Below are 13,214 nucleotides of genomic sequence, written 5' to 3' on the forward strand. Positions count from 1 at the left end.
GAGTGAGCGTGCAAAGTTTCACACTGAGTCCAGCAGTACTGGAGAGTAACTGTTCATCATAGACATACAGAGGCAAAAACATAATCACCACCTCCTTGCCAATGTTTTGTCTTTGGTATGACTTGGCCAGGGACTGAACCCTGACGTCTCTGTATCAGAGCAGACGCTCTAACCAGCTGGTGATAATGTGCAAGATAATGTGATAAAGTGCCCTCTACTGTGCCCTTCCAGTGCAGAAACAAATGTCTTCTACTACATGTTCCTATGTGTGAGACATTGGACCCTTGGGATGTCTCTATAGTGGAAAATGCCCTCCTGGTCCCCTCTACTCCCTCCTGTGCTTTTCTTTTTACTCTTTTTTTGCTCTACCCTTTTATGAACAGTTTTCTGGCTGGATGATTCCATTCGATTAGATGCTTTAGAATAGCTAGAATGTACAGCAGAAGTTAAATGTATCGTTAGAAGGAAACTCTATTCTGGATGTAGTTTCCAAAAGAGAGGTAAAAGGAAGAGCATAATCTTTATCCCCCTGATTTTTCTTCTTTTACAATGTAGAAATGCTCTGTTACAAGTTAATTGTAAATATTATCATGTAGCCCATAGGCCTACTGTACATTTTACTTGAGTAAAAGCACAGAAGCATTGGCATCGAAATATAGCCTACTTAAAGTACCAAAAGTAAAAGTAGCCTACTCATTGTGCAGAATGTATTTTTAAAGGTTTTCAAAACGTGTCAAAAATCTTTCACAAACAGCCAATCAATCTACTAGCTCACAACGATGAAGACAGAGACTTCAAACCCCAGGATGCTTTGCGCGCTGAGCAGTGCGCATCCATGGTGCTCATCAACGGAAGAGTTTCGCGATGGACAGTGTTGCCATGTCTGCTTATTATAAGCGACTTTGGGCTTGTATTTCTGTAAAGTTGCTTGTTGTAAATATTGGTAGTTTCAGTTTGCCGGTTGCAGTTTTTTGGGCTTGCTTCCAATTTGTTTTTATTATTATTGTTTAAACCAGTTCTCAAACATTTGCATGTCAAGGACGCCCCAAATGAATGTATTTCTCTTCAGACCCTCATCTGAAAAAAAGTTTAACTTTCAAATACTATATTCCAAATATTTTTCTTTTCAATATCTTTTTGAAAATAGAAGATTCGCATTCGCGACGCATTGTGAGCTTGTAGATCGGCTATTTTCAAATAGTCTATAAAATCCTCATGTGTACTAGTCCAGTGGGTTCTTTTGGGCTTGTTTTCATCGACCTGGCTGCTTATTTCTATCACAAAATCTGGCAACAAGAAACAGCGTGAGTGAAACCATAGGCGTGAGCAGTAGAGGATCCGTAGGTCCTGACTCCAGACAGAGCTGCTGGACAATATCCTGATCAACGATGGAAAACGTCTGCCTGGACGGTTTGATCTTGAAACTTCACGATGTCAATGCCGTTAAATTTGGGCAGTACAAGTTAAAGACTGGCATGATGACGCCCATTTATATCGACTTGAGAGTTCTGGTGTCTCATCCGTCTCTCATGAACCAGGTAAACACGTGTTGTCTTTGCAGCATCGCATGTGGTTTACTCCAGTGGTTCTCAAACTTTTTCATGTTAAGGACCCCCAAAATTGACACATTGTAGCCCGCGGACCCCATTTGAAAAGATACACCAGGGACCCCCACAAGAGAAGACCTTTTCAGCTTAACCAGTGTTTTACCCAACCATTTTGTATGCTCTCGGAGTTACAGACACACTCCTAACTATCAATCATTTGGCTTTCACCAGTAAAGCCCGTACTTCTCCGTACATGTACAAAACAAATATATAATGTGCATAACCGGTTGCCCCAAATGTAAACTCACGCTTCGGAGTCTTTGTGCAATGTATTAGTCCGCACTTTTCAATAAAGAAGTGTTTCAATCCTGTCTGTGTCGGATTCTGTTGGAAGTTCCCTGTAATAACTCAATTGGTGGTAGTGACAGGGCGCATCCGGTGAAAGCCGGAATTACACTCAATGTAAACGAGGGGGAAAAAAATGTCGTTCGGCCAGAGACGGGATTAAAACGCATATCTATTGAAAAATACGGACTAATACATTGCACAAAGATTCCGGATCGTCAGTTAACATTTGGGGCAACCGGATAAGCACCATATATATATTTGTTGTACATGTACGGAGAAGTACGAGCTTTACTGGTGAAAGTGCAGTACGCACTGGGGGCTAGGCAAGACTATCGAAAATATAAAAATCGATCAAATACATCTATGATAGTCTTGATCCAAGGTTAGGGTAGTCTTAGCTCCATAAAGAACCTCTCACTCCGCTATACAGCTCCGAGATGAGGCTCTATGTGGTTCTCATCCGGGATCGGTCGAACGTCCGCCAAGGCTCCGCTGATTACCCTTTTGTATACATCGTATCCCAAAACTAATGGTAGATTCCAAACCTCACGGATGTTTAAGGTGTGGACCGGAGCATAATATTTTAGGTCTGGAGCGAAACTACCCGTTTAAATCGCTTATTTAGTCAGCCTGTGGCCATGTTTCCCATTCAACCCGGAAAACCCCCCTACGTCCGCTGCCAGTACTGCTCCTGGTTTGGCTACAATGGGAAACATGGCCACCGGCGGACTAAATAAGCGATTTAAAGGGGTAGTTTCGCTCCAGACCTAAAATATTATGCTCCGGTCCAAAACTTAAACATCCGTGAGGTTTGGAATCTACCATTAGTTTTGGGATACGATGTATACAAAAGGGTAAACAGCGGAGCTTGGCGGACGTTCGACCGATCCCGGAAGAGAACCACATAGAATCTCATCTCGGAGCTGTATAGCGGAGTGAGAGGTTCTTTATGGAGCTAGGGTAGTCTATGCTTTAAAAGAGAACTGTTCCACTCAGATGAACAGTGAGTAAGTGGCTATACTTAAACACATGCACACTCACACTCTACTGATCGTTATTCTGGTTGAAATGGGAAAAGTACAAAAGTGTTGAGTAGACGAGGCTGGATCCAAAAGGGGGTCTCAAGACCCAGACACGCCACCCGCACTAAAACACTACTGTTCATGTATTTGTGGCAAGTGATTTTCAACCTCCAACATCCAACTGGAATCGGACATGGTTTACCAAAGTGGTCTTGCCTATAGACCAATTATTTGTTTACTAACATTGAGCCTGGACGCACAGGTGATTGTTTCACGCAATCAATTCCCAACCTGTTTCGGGGTGCACTGGTTTCAGCACACCCCAACCCCCTCTTGTGTGTGTTGGCTAGTGAGACGCGTCCTAACGAGACCTGATATAATGGGTTTCGTTGCGCGCATACTGGCTGCGTGCAGCCAGTGTGACGTCGTCTGTTAAGGGGTCTATAAGCCACATAATCAAGTTTTTTTTTGTCACTAACCTAAGTAGAAGCAGCGAAATGTTGTTGGGACTTGTTCCGCAAAAGATCTAGTAGACCCTGAACTGAACAGTTGATCAAACTTAATTTCTTCACTGCAACAGGCATAGGCTTCTGTTAGTTAGCTTCATCATCATGCCTAACCAATCTGTATTCTGTACAGGTGTCTAGTCTCATTTACCAACGTGCACAAGAAGAGGAGCTTAAGTTTGACTCTTTGTGTGGAGTTCCATACACTGCACTGCCTTTGGCTACAATCATCTGTTCCACACATGAACTACCCATGCTCATCAGACGAAAGGAGGCCAAGGACTATGGTGTGTGTGTGTGTGTGTGTGTGTGTGTGTGTGTGTGTGTGTGTGTGTGTGTGTGTGTGTGTGTGTGTGTGTGAGAGAGAGAACTAGCGTGCTTGTGTCTCTGTCTGTCTCTGTGTGTACAAAGTCACCTTTGACCTATTTCCACATCTCTCTGTTGGTTATGATATGAAACAAAGTGATTATAGCTCAGTTTTCTTCTACTTTAGTTTGAATTAACTGAACATAGAGAATAGCTGCATTGTTTAGCCAAAATGAGCCCACAAGTCATTTTACAACCCCTGATCTTTGAGAACGTCATTTGTTATGATTATAGAAGGCCAACCTGGTTTTAAACACATGCAAGTGGCCTGATCTAGTCAGAAAGCCATACAACACATTTCCAAGAAACTGCTTATGGTCCATGTATCCAGCCAAAACAATCAATTCTGCAAGTTAGTTCAGTCAATGTTTTAGGAGATTACATTGCTCAAGCTTAGGGTTGCAAAATGCAAAGGTGGAAATTCTGGAGACTTTATATGGAAATTAAAGGAATTAAATTGTGCACTTTTGGACAAAATAATGGTCAAAACATTAGTAATCGGTGGTCTAGGACTCTCAAAAATTGGGATCGGCATCGGACCCAGAAATCTGTGGTAAAGGTGTTCCCTGATGAATTCATGGATCAGATCATATTAGCGTTATACACACAGATAAGGGCCAGTGTCACATTACCAAACTGTACTCAAAACAATAATACCAGGCCTGTGCATCTTGACGCTGTAATAACAACATAAGGGAGTAGGGTGACTTACCTAACGGTGAATATTAGAATATCCCTCACAGTGTTGAAATTCTCAAGCTCTACTTCCTATTGAAGGTTTCCAGCAATTTACCAGACATTTTCAACCCTTTGCAACCCTACTCACTCAAGCCTTTAATAATAAAGATTGTATATCCATAAAAGATCATTAGTCTGGAACAGTTCCTCAATTGCTCCTCGTGTAATGTTTACTCCTAGGCACCAAGCGTATGGTGGAGGGGACAGTTCGTGAGGGTGACACTTGTCTGATCATTGAGGACACAGTGACCAGTGGCACGAGCATCCTGGAGACTGCTGAGGTTCTCTACAAAGAGGGACTGAAGGTATTTCAAAATGAGCAATTATGGTACTAATTATATAGTGTATTTAGATGACCGAACCCGAAGAAATGCTTAGCGTGAGAATGTAGAATTTTCTGTCACTTAAAACTAACCTTATAATTTGTTGTGGTTGGAGGTGACCGATGCGATCGTGCTAATGGACAGAGAGCAAGGCGGTGTGGAGAATTTGGCCTCTCAGGGAATCACCCTCCACCCAATCATCTCTATGTCTAAGCTGCTCAATGTGCTGCTGGCAGCTGAACGCATCGATGCCCATACTGCCCAGAACGTACGCAAGTTCATAATGGACAACAATACCTTTAGGTACAACACTTGGACACAATGGGAAGGGGTAACTGAGTAAAATTGTTTGTGAAGGTGGTGGTGTTTTTTTTATTAAGAGAAAACGGAATACCTGCAACACCCCAAATTAAGTAAAAGTCTCAAGGGACACGGCCCAAATAGCCAACACTCAATACATGTCCTTTCATTTATTTGCCTCATCCAGACAGAGCAACGGACGTGTTTTCAACGTAATTGGTATGCTGAGGAAGCACGATTAGGTTGAAACACATCCGTTGCTCTATCTGGGTGAGGCAAATAAATCTATATGAAAGGACGTTTATGGTGTTTTTATTATTGTGAAAGACGCCTGAAATGCTTGTGGAGTGCATGTGTCCATGTGATGCTTTACACATTGCTCTGCCTGCCCTCTGTGACATTAATCTGAGCCCAACTTTTAAATGTTCTTGCCTATTCAGCCCTAAGGAGGAGAATGGTAATGGTTCTCCTATCACCAAGAAACCATGTAAAGACCAGAGCCAGGAACTGAGCTATGAAGACAGAGCAAAACTACCCAGTATGTTGCATTTGCATGAAGCTGTAACATTCCATTGGAGGACTAAAGGTCCCACAGAAATGCTTATTAGCATATATCGGCAACATATGTGGATCTGTATATCAATATTGCATTTAAATAACGCTTTTACTTCCAGAAATCCACCCACTGGCATCAAAGCTACTGAGAATTATTGAAGAGAAGCAGTCAAACCTGTGTGTCTCTGCCGACGTGACGGGCTGCGAAGAGCTGCTCCAGCTGGCCGACCTTCTGGGTCCAAAGATATGCCTCCTTAAGACCCATGTGGACATCCTTCAGGTAGGCAACCTACAGGCATCTGCCAGGATGAAAGGAACCCCTTAAACACAGGATAGAGTGCATGTTTAAAGACCACCTAAAGGTCAAAACAGCCCTCTTTATCCCCCTCAGACTTTTCTGTGACTGAACAACAAACGATTGAGGGGGACATTTTCGAAACAACTTAACCCCCACCTAACCTATTATACTGCAGGTAAAGGGTATAGAAACAAATCACGAGGTGATGAGGTTGTAAAGCAATATCTTGTATTCCTTTTCATTTTCTAAATGCATTCATAAAATGTAGCGGTGTCAACTCCCTTATTCCATGTTTCGTCCAAACTCGTCCCTCCACTCAGGACAAGACAAAACAAACGAGCAACATCAAAGCTAAAATGGTTGTTCTCTCTAAATGCAGGACTACACACCAAGCTTCAGCCAAGCACTGAAGGTCCTGGCTGAGAAACACAACTTCCTCATCTTTGAGGACCGCAAGTTTGCAGACATCGGAAACACGGTGAAACACCAGTATGAAGGTAAGAAAATTACACATTTTTGGTCATGGAAGTTTCTCTCGTCTTGAGTTGTTGCGTATGGAAGTACAGTATGTGCTGAGCTGCAAGGTTTATTCGTTGCTTATTTTTCATTTAAGCTAGTAAATGTTTACTTTAAATAGCACTATTTTGGCAAATATGATATACTGTTAATTGGTACAATTAATGTCGGGTCTCATCGGCATTTTAGAATGACAATGTCATGTATAAATACATTGTAATCAGATTTTTAGAGTTCTAAGCACTCATAATGTAATGTTTTGAATTTATTTGTAAATAAGTAACCGGCTAGAAATGGTTTGATCCAGCCAGCTACTGGAAGCACCCAGCCAGAGGCACCGCTGCAGGGAATCAAACTCAACCTATGCAGTGGTGGCTGGCTTGTTTTGCCTCTACACCATCCGGACACCCCGGAATGGCGATGTCTTGGAAAACACATCATTTTTTTTTGTGATTATCCATTTCCCCAGGGGGTTTATACCAAATAGCATCGTGGTCCCACATAGTGAATGCCCATGCTGTCCCAGGTCCTGGAGTAGTGAAGGGGCTATGTGCTGTGGGCAAGCCGATGGGGCGAGGCTGTCTGCTCATAGCACAGATGAGCTCCCAGGGTTCACTGGCTGCTGGTGAATACACACAGGCCGTGGTAAGTCTTCACTTAAGCCCTATTTGTTAGTTTGTTGTATGACTTTGTCATGCGAATATAAGCTCACAGCTCATCGTGATGAAACGATTGCATAGTTGTTGTTTTTTCTGAACATATTTGCCTTTAATAACAAACAAGCCCATAATATGGACACCAGTTTGAAAGTGGTTAAAAGGATGACTATATATCATGATGGTTTCATTGAATTAATCTCAGATTTGTTGTTAATACTGTTAGTTTCTCACAGTGTATCACTGCGTGTTGTTTTTCTTCTAGCTGAAGATGGCAGAGGAGCATCCAGACTTTGTGCTTGGGTTTATCTGCATGTCTAAGATCAGCAAACGACCAGAGTTCATCCACATGACTCCTGGGGTGCAGATGCAAGCTGGAGGTGAATTGACTTATAGTGACTTTCATTCTCTGTTTTTGACTTGGCTCAGCCTTGGTAATTGAATGAGAAGCTATAGCGAAAACAGGTGGGGGTTAGTATAGAGCCCTTTGGAATCCGATCAACTGAGTATAGGGTTTAAGTGGTTAAACCTCAGTCACTGTAGTGAAAGAAAGAAATGAATGACACAATGTCCAAAGCTTGCCACTGTTAACCACAGGATGGTGCTGTTGTACAAGGAATCTGCTGTTAAAGGGCAAGACCACTTTGGTAGACGTTTTGGTTGTGGAGTTACACCTTGCCATGATGTAACTCCAAAGGTGGGCAAGAAATCTAAAATAATTGCTCCATTGATTAGAAATTGATAATTCAAAATATGCTCCTCCATTGCACGATGAAACGGCTCTCAAAGTCACTCTTTTAGCACGTAAAAGAACACAAACAAAGCTGATTCAGACAATATAGAACATCACCAAACCCAGTACTGTTTATTTTTTTAATAAAAATGTCAACTTCCTGTTGATTTTACTATTTGAAGATCCGGATCCAGTCCGGGTTTTCTCCCTAATAAAACAAGGGAACCAGGAGACCTGGTACTGCCAGACCCCTAGTGGTTGAAATCTGAATGGCCGGGCTTCGCATGACGTGTGTCCCTTCTATGTCCCTTCTATGACGAAAGGGGGACAGACTTTTTTGGCTGGGGCCGGGGGACAAAGTGACCATGCCCATGTATGGAGAAAACAGATACAAAGCCTCATGTAAGCCCGACCCCTTGGGTCTGGCAAAAAGCTAAATCAACAGGATATTAACATTTTCACTAAACAAACAAACAGTACTGGGTTTGCAGAGGATCTATATTGTCTGAATCAACTTTGTCTGCGTTCATTTACGTGCTAAAAGAGTGACTTTAAGAGCTGTTTCACCATACGTTGTAAGTCAATGAGTAGCATATTTTGACGTTGCATCATGGTAAGGTAACTACACAACCTAAACCTCTACCAAAGTGGTCTTGCCCTTTAAGTAAAATTTCAGCTCAGTATCTGGTCAAACCACACCCCTCTCATCTCTCTCTCTCTTCCCTATATCCTTTCTTTCCAGGTGATGAGCTGGGACAGCAGTACACCAGCCCCGAGGAAATTATCTGTAACAAAGGCTCTGATGTCATCATTGTTGGACGGGGTATCTTGGGAGCCTCTAATAGGCTGGAGACTGCCGAGTTGTACAGGAAGTCAGGATGGGAGGCCTACATGAAGAGACTTGGTCAGACTAGCCAATAACAAGTCAGAGGTTGTGTCTGTATCACAAATGCTAAGTGCAACCTTTCATTGACTTTCGTGTAGTGTCCTTAGGGAAATGTATAGTTTGAGGATGGTATCTGGTTTCAGTTGCAAAACGGGTATCTGGTTTCAGTTGCAAAACGACTGGGCGTTAGCTGTTATCATCTTGGAATTGGCAGGTCGATCAAACTTGGTAGATCTGGTCCAGAATTGATTTGCTTTGGATAATGATGTCATGTTTGCTTTTAGTTTACTTCTGTGAACAAAACACATTTGGTGCTGGACATGAATCAGCAATGTGTCATTTGATACAGGAAATGGAACTAAATCAATAAACCTCACATTCATGATTGAATTCACTGACAGCAATACTAATGCCTGTAGATAGAAATCGGTCCAATAGAGTTTATACAGAGAGTGCGGGTGGGGTTAACGGTTATGAGGCAGTTACTGAGATCAAATTAACTTAACCAGAGGTAAGACTGATGGCACACTGTATAAAAGTTCTGAATTTAACTTTGATATTTTTTAGACTTTAATGCTCTTCAGAAAATATGGGATTTTCCACATAATAGGGGCTACATCCTATAGAAACATTACAGTGTTTAGTTATTGGTCTACGGACATGCCACTCGGTCATTCTGAAATGGAGCATCAGGGCACCATGAACAAAGTTCCTAGATAAGTATTCCTACTGTTGTGAGGGATAAAGACCATATTTTTTGCTTATTTATTCCTTTGACAGGAATGCAAAATGTGTCTATTACTGTATAGAGTCTTACAACACGATTGTGGCAGGAGTTTACTGTTGCATACAGTTAAACGGTGTGACTTCCACAATGGGCATGTGGAACAGCCACAGCTAACCTACTTAGAAATGTATCGTCGTCCTTATGTTTAATTATTTTTTCAGTATTTTCCCTCCTGTTATGGAAGTGTCTTTGACAATTAAATGACAATTAAATGATGGCCTTTTGTGTAATGACACTTTAATTCAATAAATGTCTATCATTTAAAAAATGTGTGTTGAATATTATCTATGTGTAATTCGAAATGCAGTTGGACAGCCTCTTCAATTAATGCAAATGTACTTCAAGACATTTTAGAGCGCTCATGCAGAAAAGTTCTATTTACTGTAGAGAAGAAGAATATGGAAATTTTAAGGTTTCTAATGAAGACTTAACAGATGTTTTGGTAGATTTTTCCATGATGCAACACAAATGTTTCTGCCTACACCTCCAGGATTACTTAAAGCACCCAATGACCACTTATTGTGAAGAAAATGTCAAGTGTCCACTGTCCAGCAAGTATGTCTTGGTTCCACAGATAAATATTGTGAAAATAGCAGATCTACAAGCTCGTAGATCTGTAGATCGGCCATTTTCAAAATGTTTGCCTCTTTCTTACATTATTTGACAATTTGGCCAATGTTTATAGTATACTGTCGTTTGTTGATTACCTTTGATGCAGTAATGTTTTTTTTTTGGTATTAAAAAGGTCTTAAAAGTCATTAAATTGTCACTTCACTATCATCTGGGGACCCCCCCAAAATCATGTGGGGGTCCCGACCCACAGGTTGAGAACCACTGACATAGGCTACAGTCACTGCAGACAAACATTATCCAGCCCCCACCCCTGTGCCATGATACAATACACAGGCTGACAAATACAATAGGCCTAGTAAATGTTCTATAAATGGGCCTACAAGGTAGCCTACTGCATAATCTCTCAAGAACAGATTCTGCTCTGCGTTGCAAACAGCAGAGGGCTCTGTTTTTCCTTCTCATTTGGCTCTGGGTTCCCAGATTGCCTACTGCATGATGAGAAGTATTCAGTTTATTCACATGTATGCCTTTTAAACCAGTCATGACAGTTGAGGATTCGCAAAATGTAACTGTCAGGTAATCAGGTTATTCTTTCGTAGGCCTATTGATCAATATGTAGGCTATAAACTAATGACAATACGAGTTGGCCAATATTTGACAACATGAATAAAAATGACAGTCATTTAAATATATATAGTTTTGTGAAAATTGCTATAGTCTTCCCCTTCATAGCCAGTGTGTAATTACAACAATTCCATAACTTAGCTCCAAAGTTGGAGGGCAGGCAGGGTGTGCCAGCAAGCCGGCAGAGTAGGCCTAGTAGGAACTTATATTTGCAAGCCATATGATATGGAAATGATGTGTAAATGATTGGGGCCGAGCTGCTGAATAAGACAGACAGATACACAGATAGACGAAGTCGGCAGGTGGGGCTTCTCTCTATGACTAACAAGCTGAATGAATGAAGTTATACCTTTCAATGCTTCCTTTCTCCAGGGCAGGGCACAAAGGTCAGATAGGCCTATGCTGCGTGGTAGAAGGGAGGGAGGGAGGGAGGGGGGGGGGGGGGGGATGGAGACAGTGGAGAGGCGGGGGCCGGTTTGCATAGAGAGGGAAAGGATCGGTAACCATAATGGAGAGAGAAGCTAATCTACATTACGCACGCACGATTCCATGTGTGTATGTGTGTGTGTGTGTGTGTGTGTGTGTGTGTGTGTGTGTCAGTGGTGGAAAAAGTATCAATACTGCAATGTAGAAATAGCTATTCTGTTACAAGTAAAAGTCCAGAATTCTAAATGTACTTTAGTAAAAGTACAAAAGCATTGGTATCAAAATGTACTTAAAGTAACAAAAGTAAAAGTACTCATTATGCAGAATGTCCAATTTCACAAGTTTTCAAAAAAATCTTTTGAAAATAGCAGATCTACAAGCTCACAATGCGTCGCATCACGACACATAGTGAGCTTGTAGATCATTTTGGCCATTTCAAATGGCCAAAATGTATATAGGGCTGAAGGGGTTAATAATTCCTTATATTTTGTAATAATAATCAAAATCTACAGTTAACTAGAAGTAATCTACTAGTAACTAGTAACTAAAGTTTTCAAATAACTGTAGTGGAGTAAAGGTACAATATTTGCCTCTGAGATGTAATGGAGTAGAAGTAAAAATATAGAACTTTGGAAATACTAAAAGAAAATACCTAAAAAATGTACATAAGTACAGTACTCCAGTAAATGTACTTAGTTACTTTACATCACTGATCTGTGTGTGTGTGTGTGTGTGTGTGTGTGTGTGTGTGTGTGTGTGTGTGTGTGTGTGTGTGTGTGTGTGTGTGTGGGGTGTGGGGTGTGTGTGTGTGTGTGTGTGTGTGTGTGTGTGTGTGTGTGTGTGTGTGTGTGTGTGTGTGTGTGTGTGTGTGTGTGTGCGTGCGTGCGGCCTTTCTCTCACCCTTCCCCCTTGTGTCAATATTGGATCAGAGCAACGCACCGTGCGACAGGTGTCTGTGCTCTGTGCACGCCCCGAGGATCCACACTCTCCCTCCCATCTGATGTGGAACAGGGGGAAAGGAGGAGAGAGAGAGAGAGAGAGAGAGAGAGAGAGAGAGAGAGAGAGAGAGAGAGAGAGAGAGAGAGAGAGAGAGAATACTGTTGAGGTATAAAAAGGTGTATACCTGCCACCAGCCGCAGACATTCAGTGTGACTACAAGATGCGCACAACAGTTGAACTGAGTGTAGCTCTTTTTCACCTGCTCCCACAGTAAAAGGTAGGCTGAAGTTGTATACAGGCTATGCATTTGATATTTAAATGTGTTTAAAAATATGTTTTCTTTGTGGAGTTTTTATCCCGTAGCTGCTCTTAACTTTTGTTCCCCCATCTCTTTCTAAGGTTGGTGGACAGAGACCAAGTGAGACCCAGAGACATGGAACCATCAATCAAGACATTCGGACGTTCTCGTTACTTTTCGTTGTCTGTATTTGCCTCACGTTGAGCCTCACGCACAATACCTGAAGATGAAGTTTTGTTCGTTCGGCTCGCGTTATGCAGGTACAGGTTGGCGACTGAAGAAGAGGAACGTCTTCTTCTTTTTTTTGCTTTTTTTTACCTCCTACCATTGAAGAGCATCATTGACATTGTTGTCAGTCCCAGAATTTAACACAAATACTGTTTAATTTGTATTAATTTTATGGATTTATTTATTTTATTTTTCTCTCTTTTTTATTGGGGGTGGGTGGGGGTTCCTATCCTCATTGAAATCTATAGTAGGCTAATCCAAGCAACAGGTGAATAGATTATTTCACACAGACTTTGGGTCGCCTAATTTGCTGGCCAACAACTTACACTAGAAAGATACAATTGTAGATCAAAATACTGTTTATTGACTATCCTTGACTATCAGGATTTTTTCATAGTGAGGCAAAAAGATGTTTGTGCTAACAATGTTTTTTTTTATTGAGTAGTATGATATTCGAATTTGAAACAATTGTAAGTTGACACCTATTTCTGATGAGCAGAGACCAAAACCACATAATAACAAAAATAGGAGGCAGAATTCTGTCA

General features: G+C 41.5%; 1 protein-coding gene across 1 annotated transcript; it reads left to right on the forward strand.

The window, feature by feature from the left end:
- The first annotated feature begins 1,332 nt into the window (after positions 1-1,332).
- umps (uridine monophosphate synthetase) lies at positions 1,333-9,809 on the forward strand. Its single transcript, XM_084084990.1, has 10 exons — positions 1,333-1,538; positions 3,557-3,710; positions 4,708-4,832; positions 4,966-5,153; positions 5,591-5,688; positions 5,825-5,985; positions 6,383-6,500; positions 6,989-7,164; positions 7,441-7,555; positions 8,651-9,809. Exons 1-10 carry the CDS (start codon positions 1,389-1,391, stop codon positions 8,827-8,829), a joined length of 1,464 nt encoding a protein of 487 aa, XP_083941116.1. The 5' UTR covers positions 1,333-1,388; the 3' UTR covers positions 8,830-9,809.
- Positions 9,810-13,214: the final 3,405 nt, after the last annotated feature.

Source organism: Gymnoscopelus microlampas (genome assembly GCF_963454915.1).
Source record: "Gymnoscopelus microlampas genome assembly, chromosome: 17".
NCBI classification, from domain to species: Eukaryota; Metazoa; Chordata; class Actinopteri; order Myctophiformes; family Myctophidae; genus Gymnoscopelus; species Gymnoscopelus microlampas.

Coding starts and splice junctions, on each gene's coding strand:
- umps (XM_084084990.1), top strand. CDS start 1,389: ATGGAAAACGTCTGCCTGGACGGTTTGATCTTGAAACTTCACGATGTC. Junction 4,833..4,965: donor TCTACAAAGAGGGACTGAAG/GTATTTCAAAAT, acceptor TTGTGGTTGGAG/GTGACCGATGCGATCGTGCT. Junction 7,556..8,650: donor GGTGCAGATGCAAGCTGGAG/GTGAATTGACTT, acceptor CTTTCTTTCCAG/GTGATGAGCTGGGACAGCAG.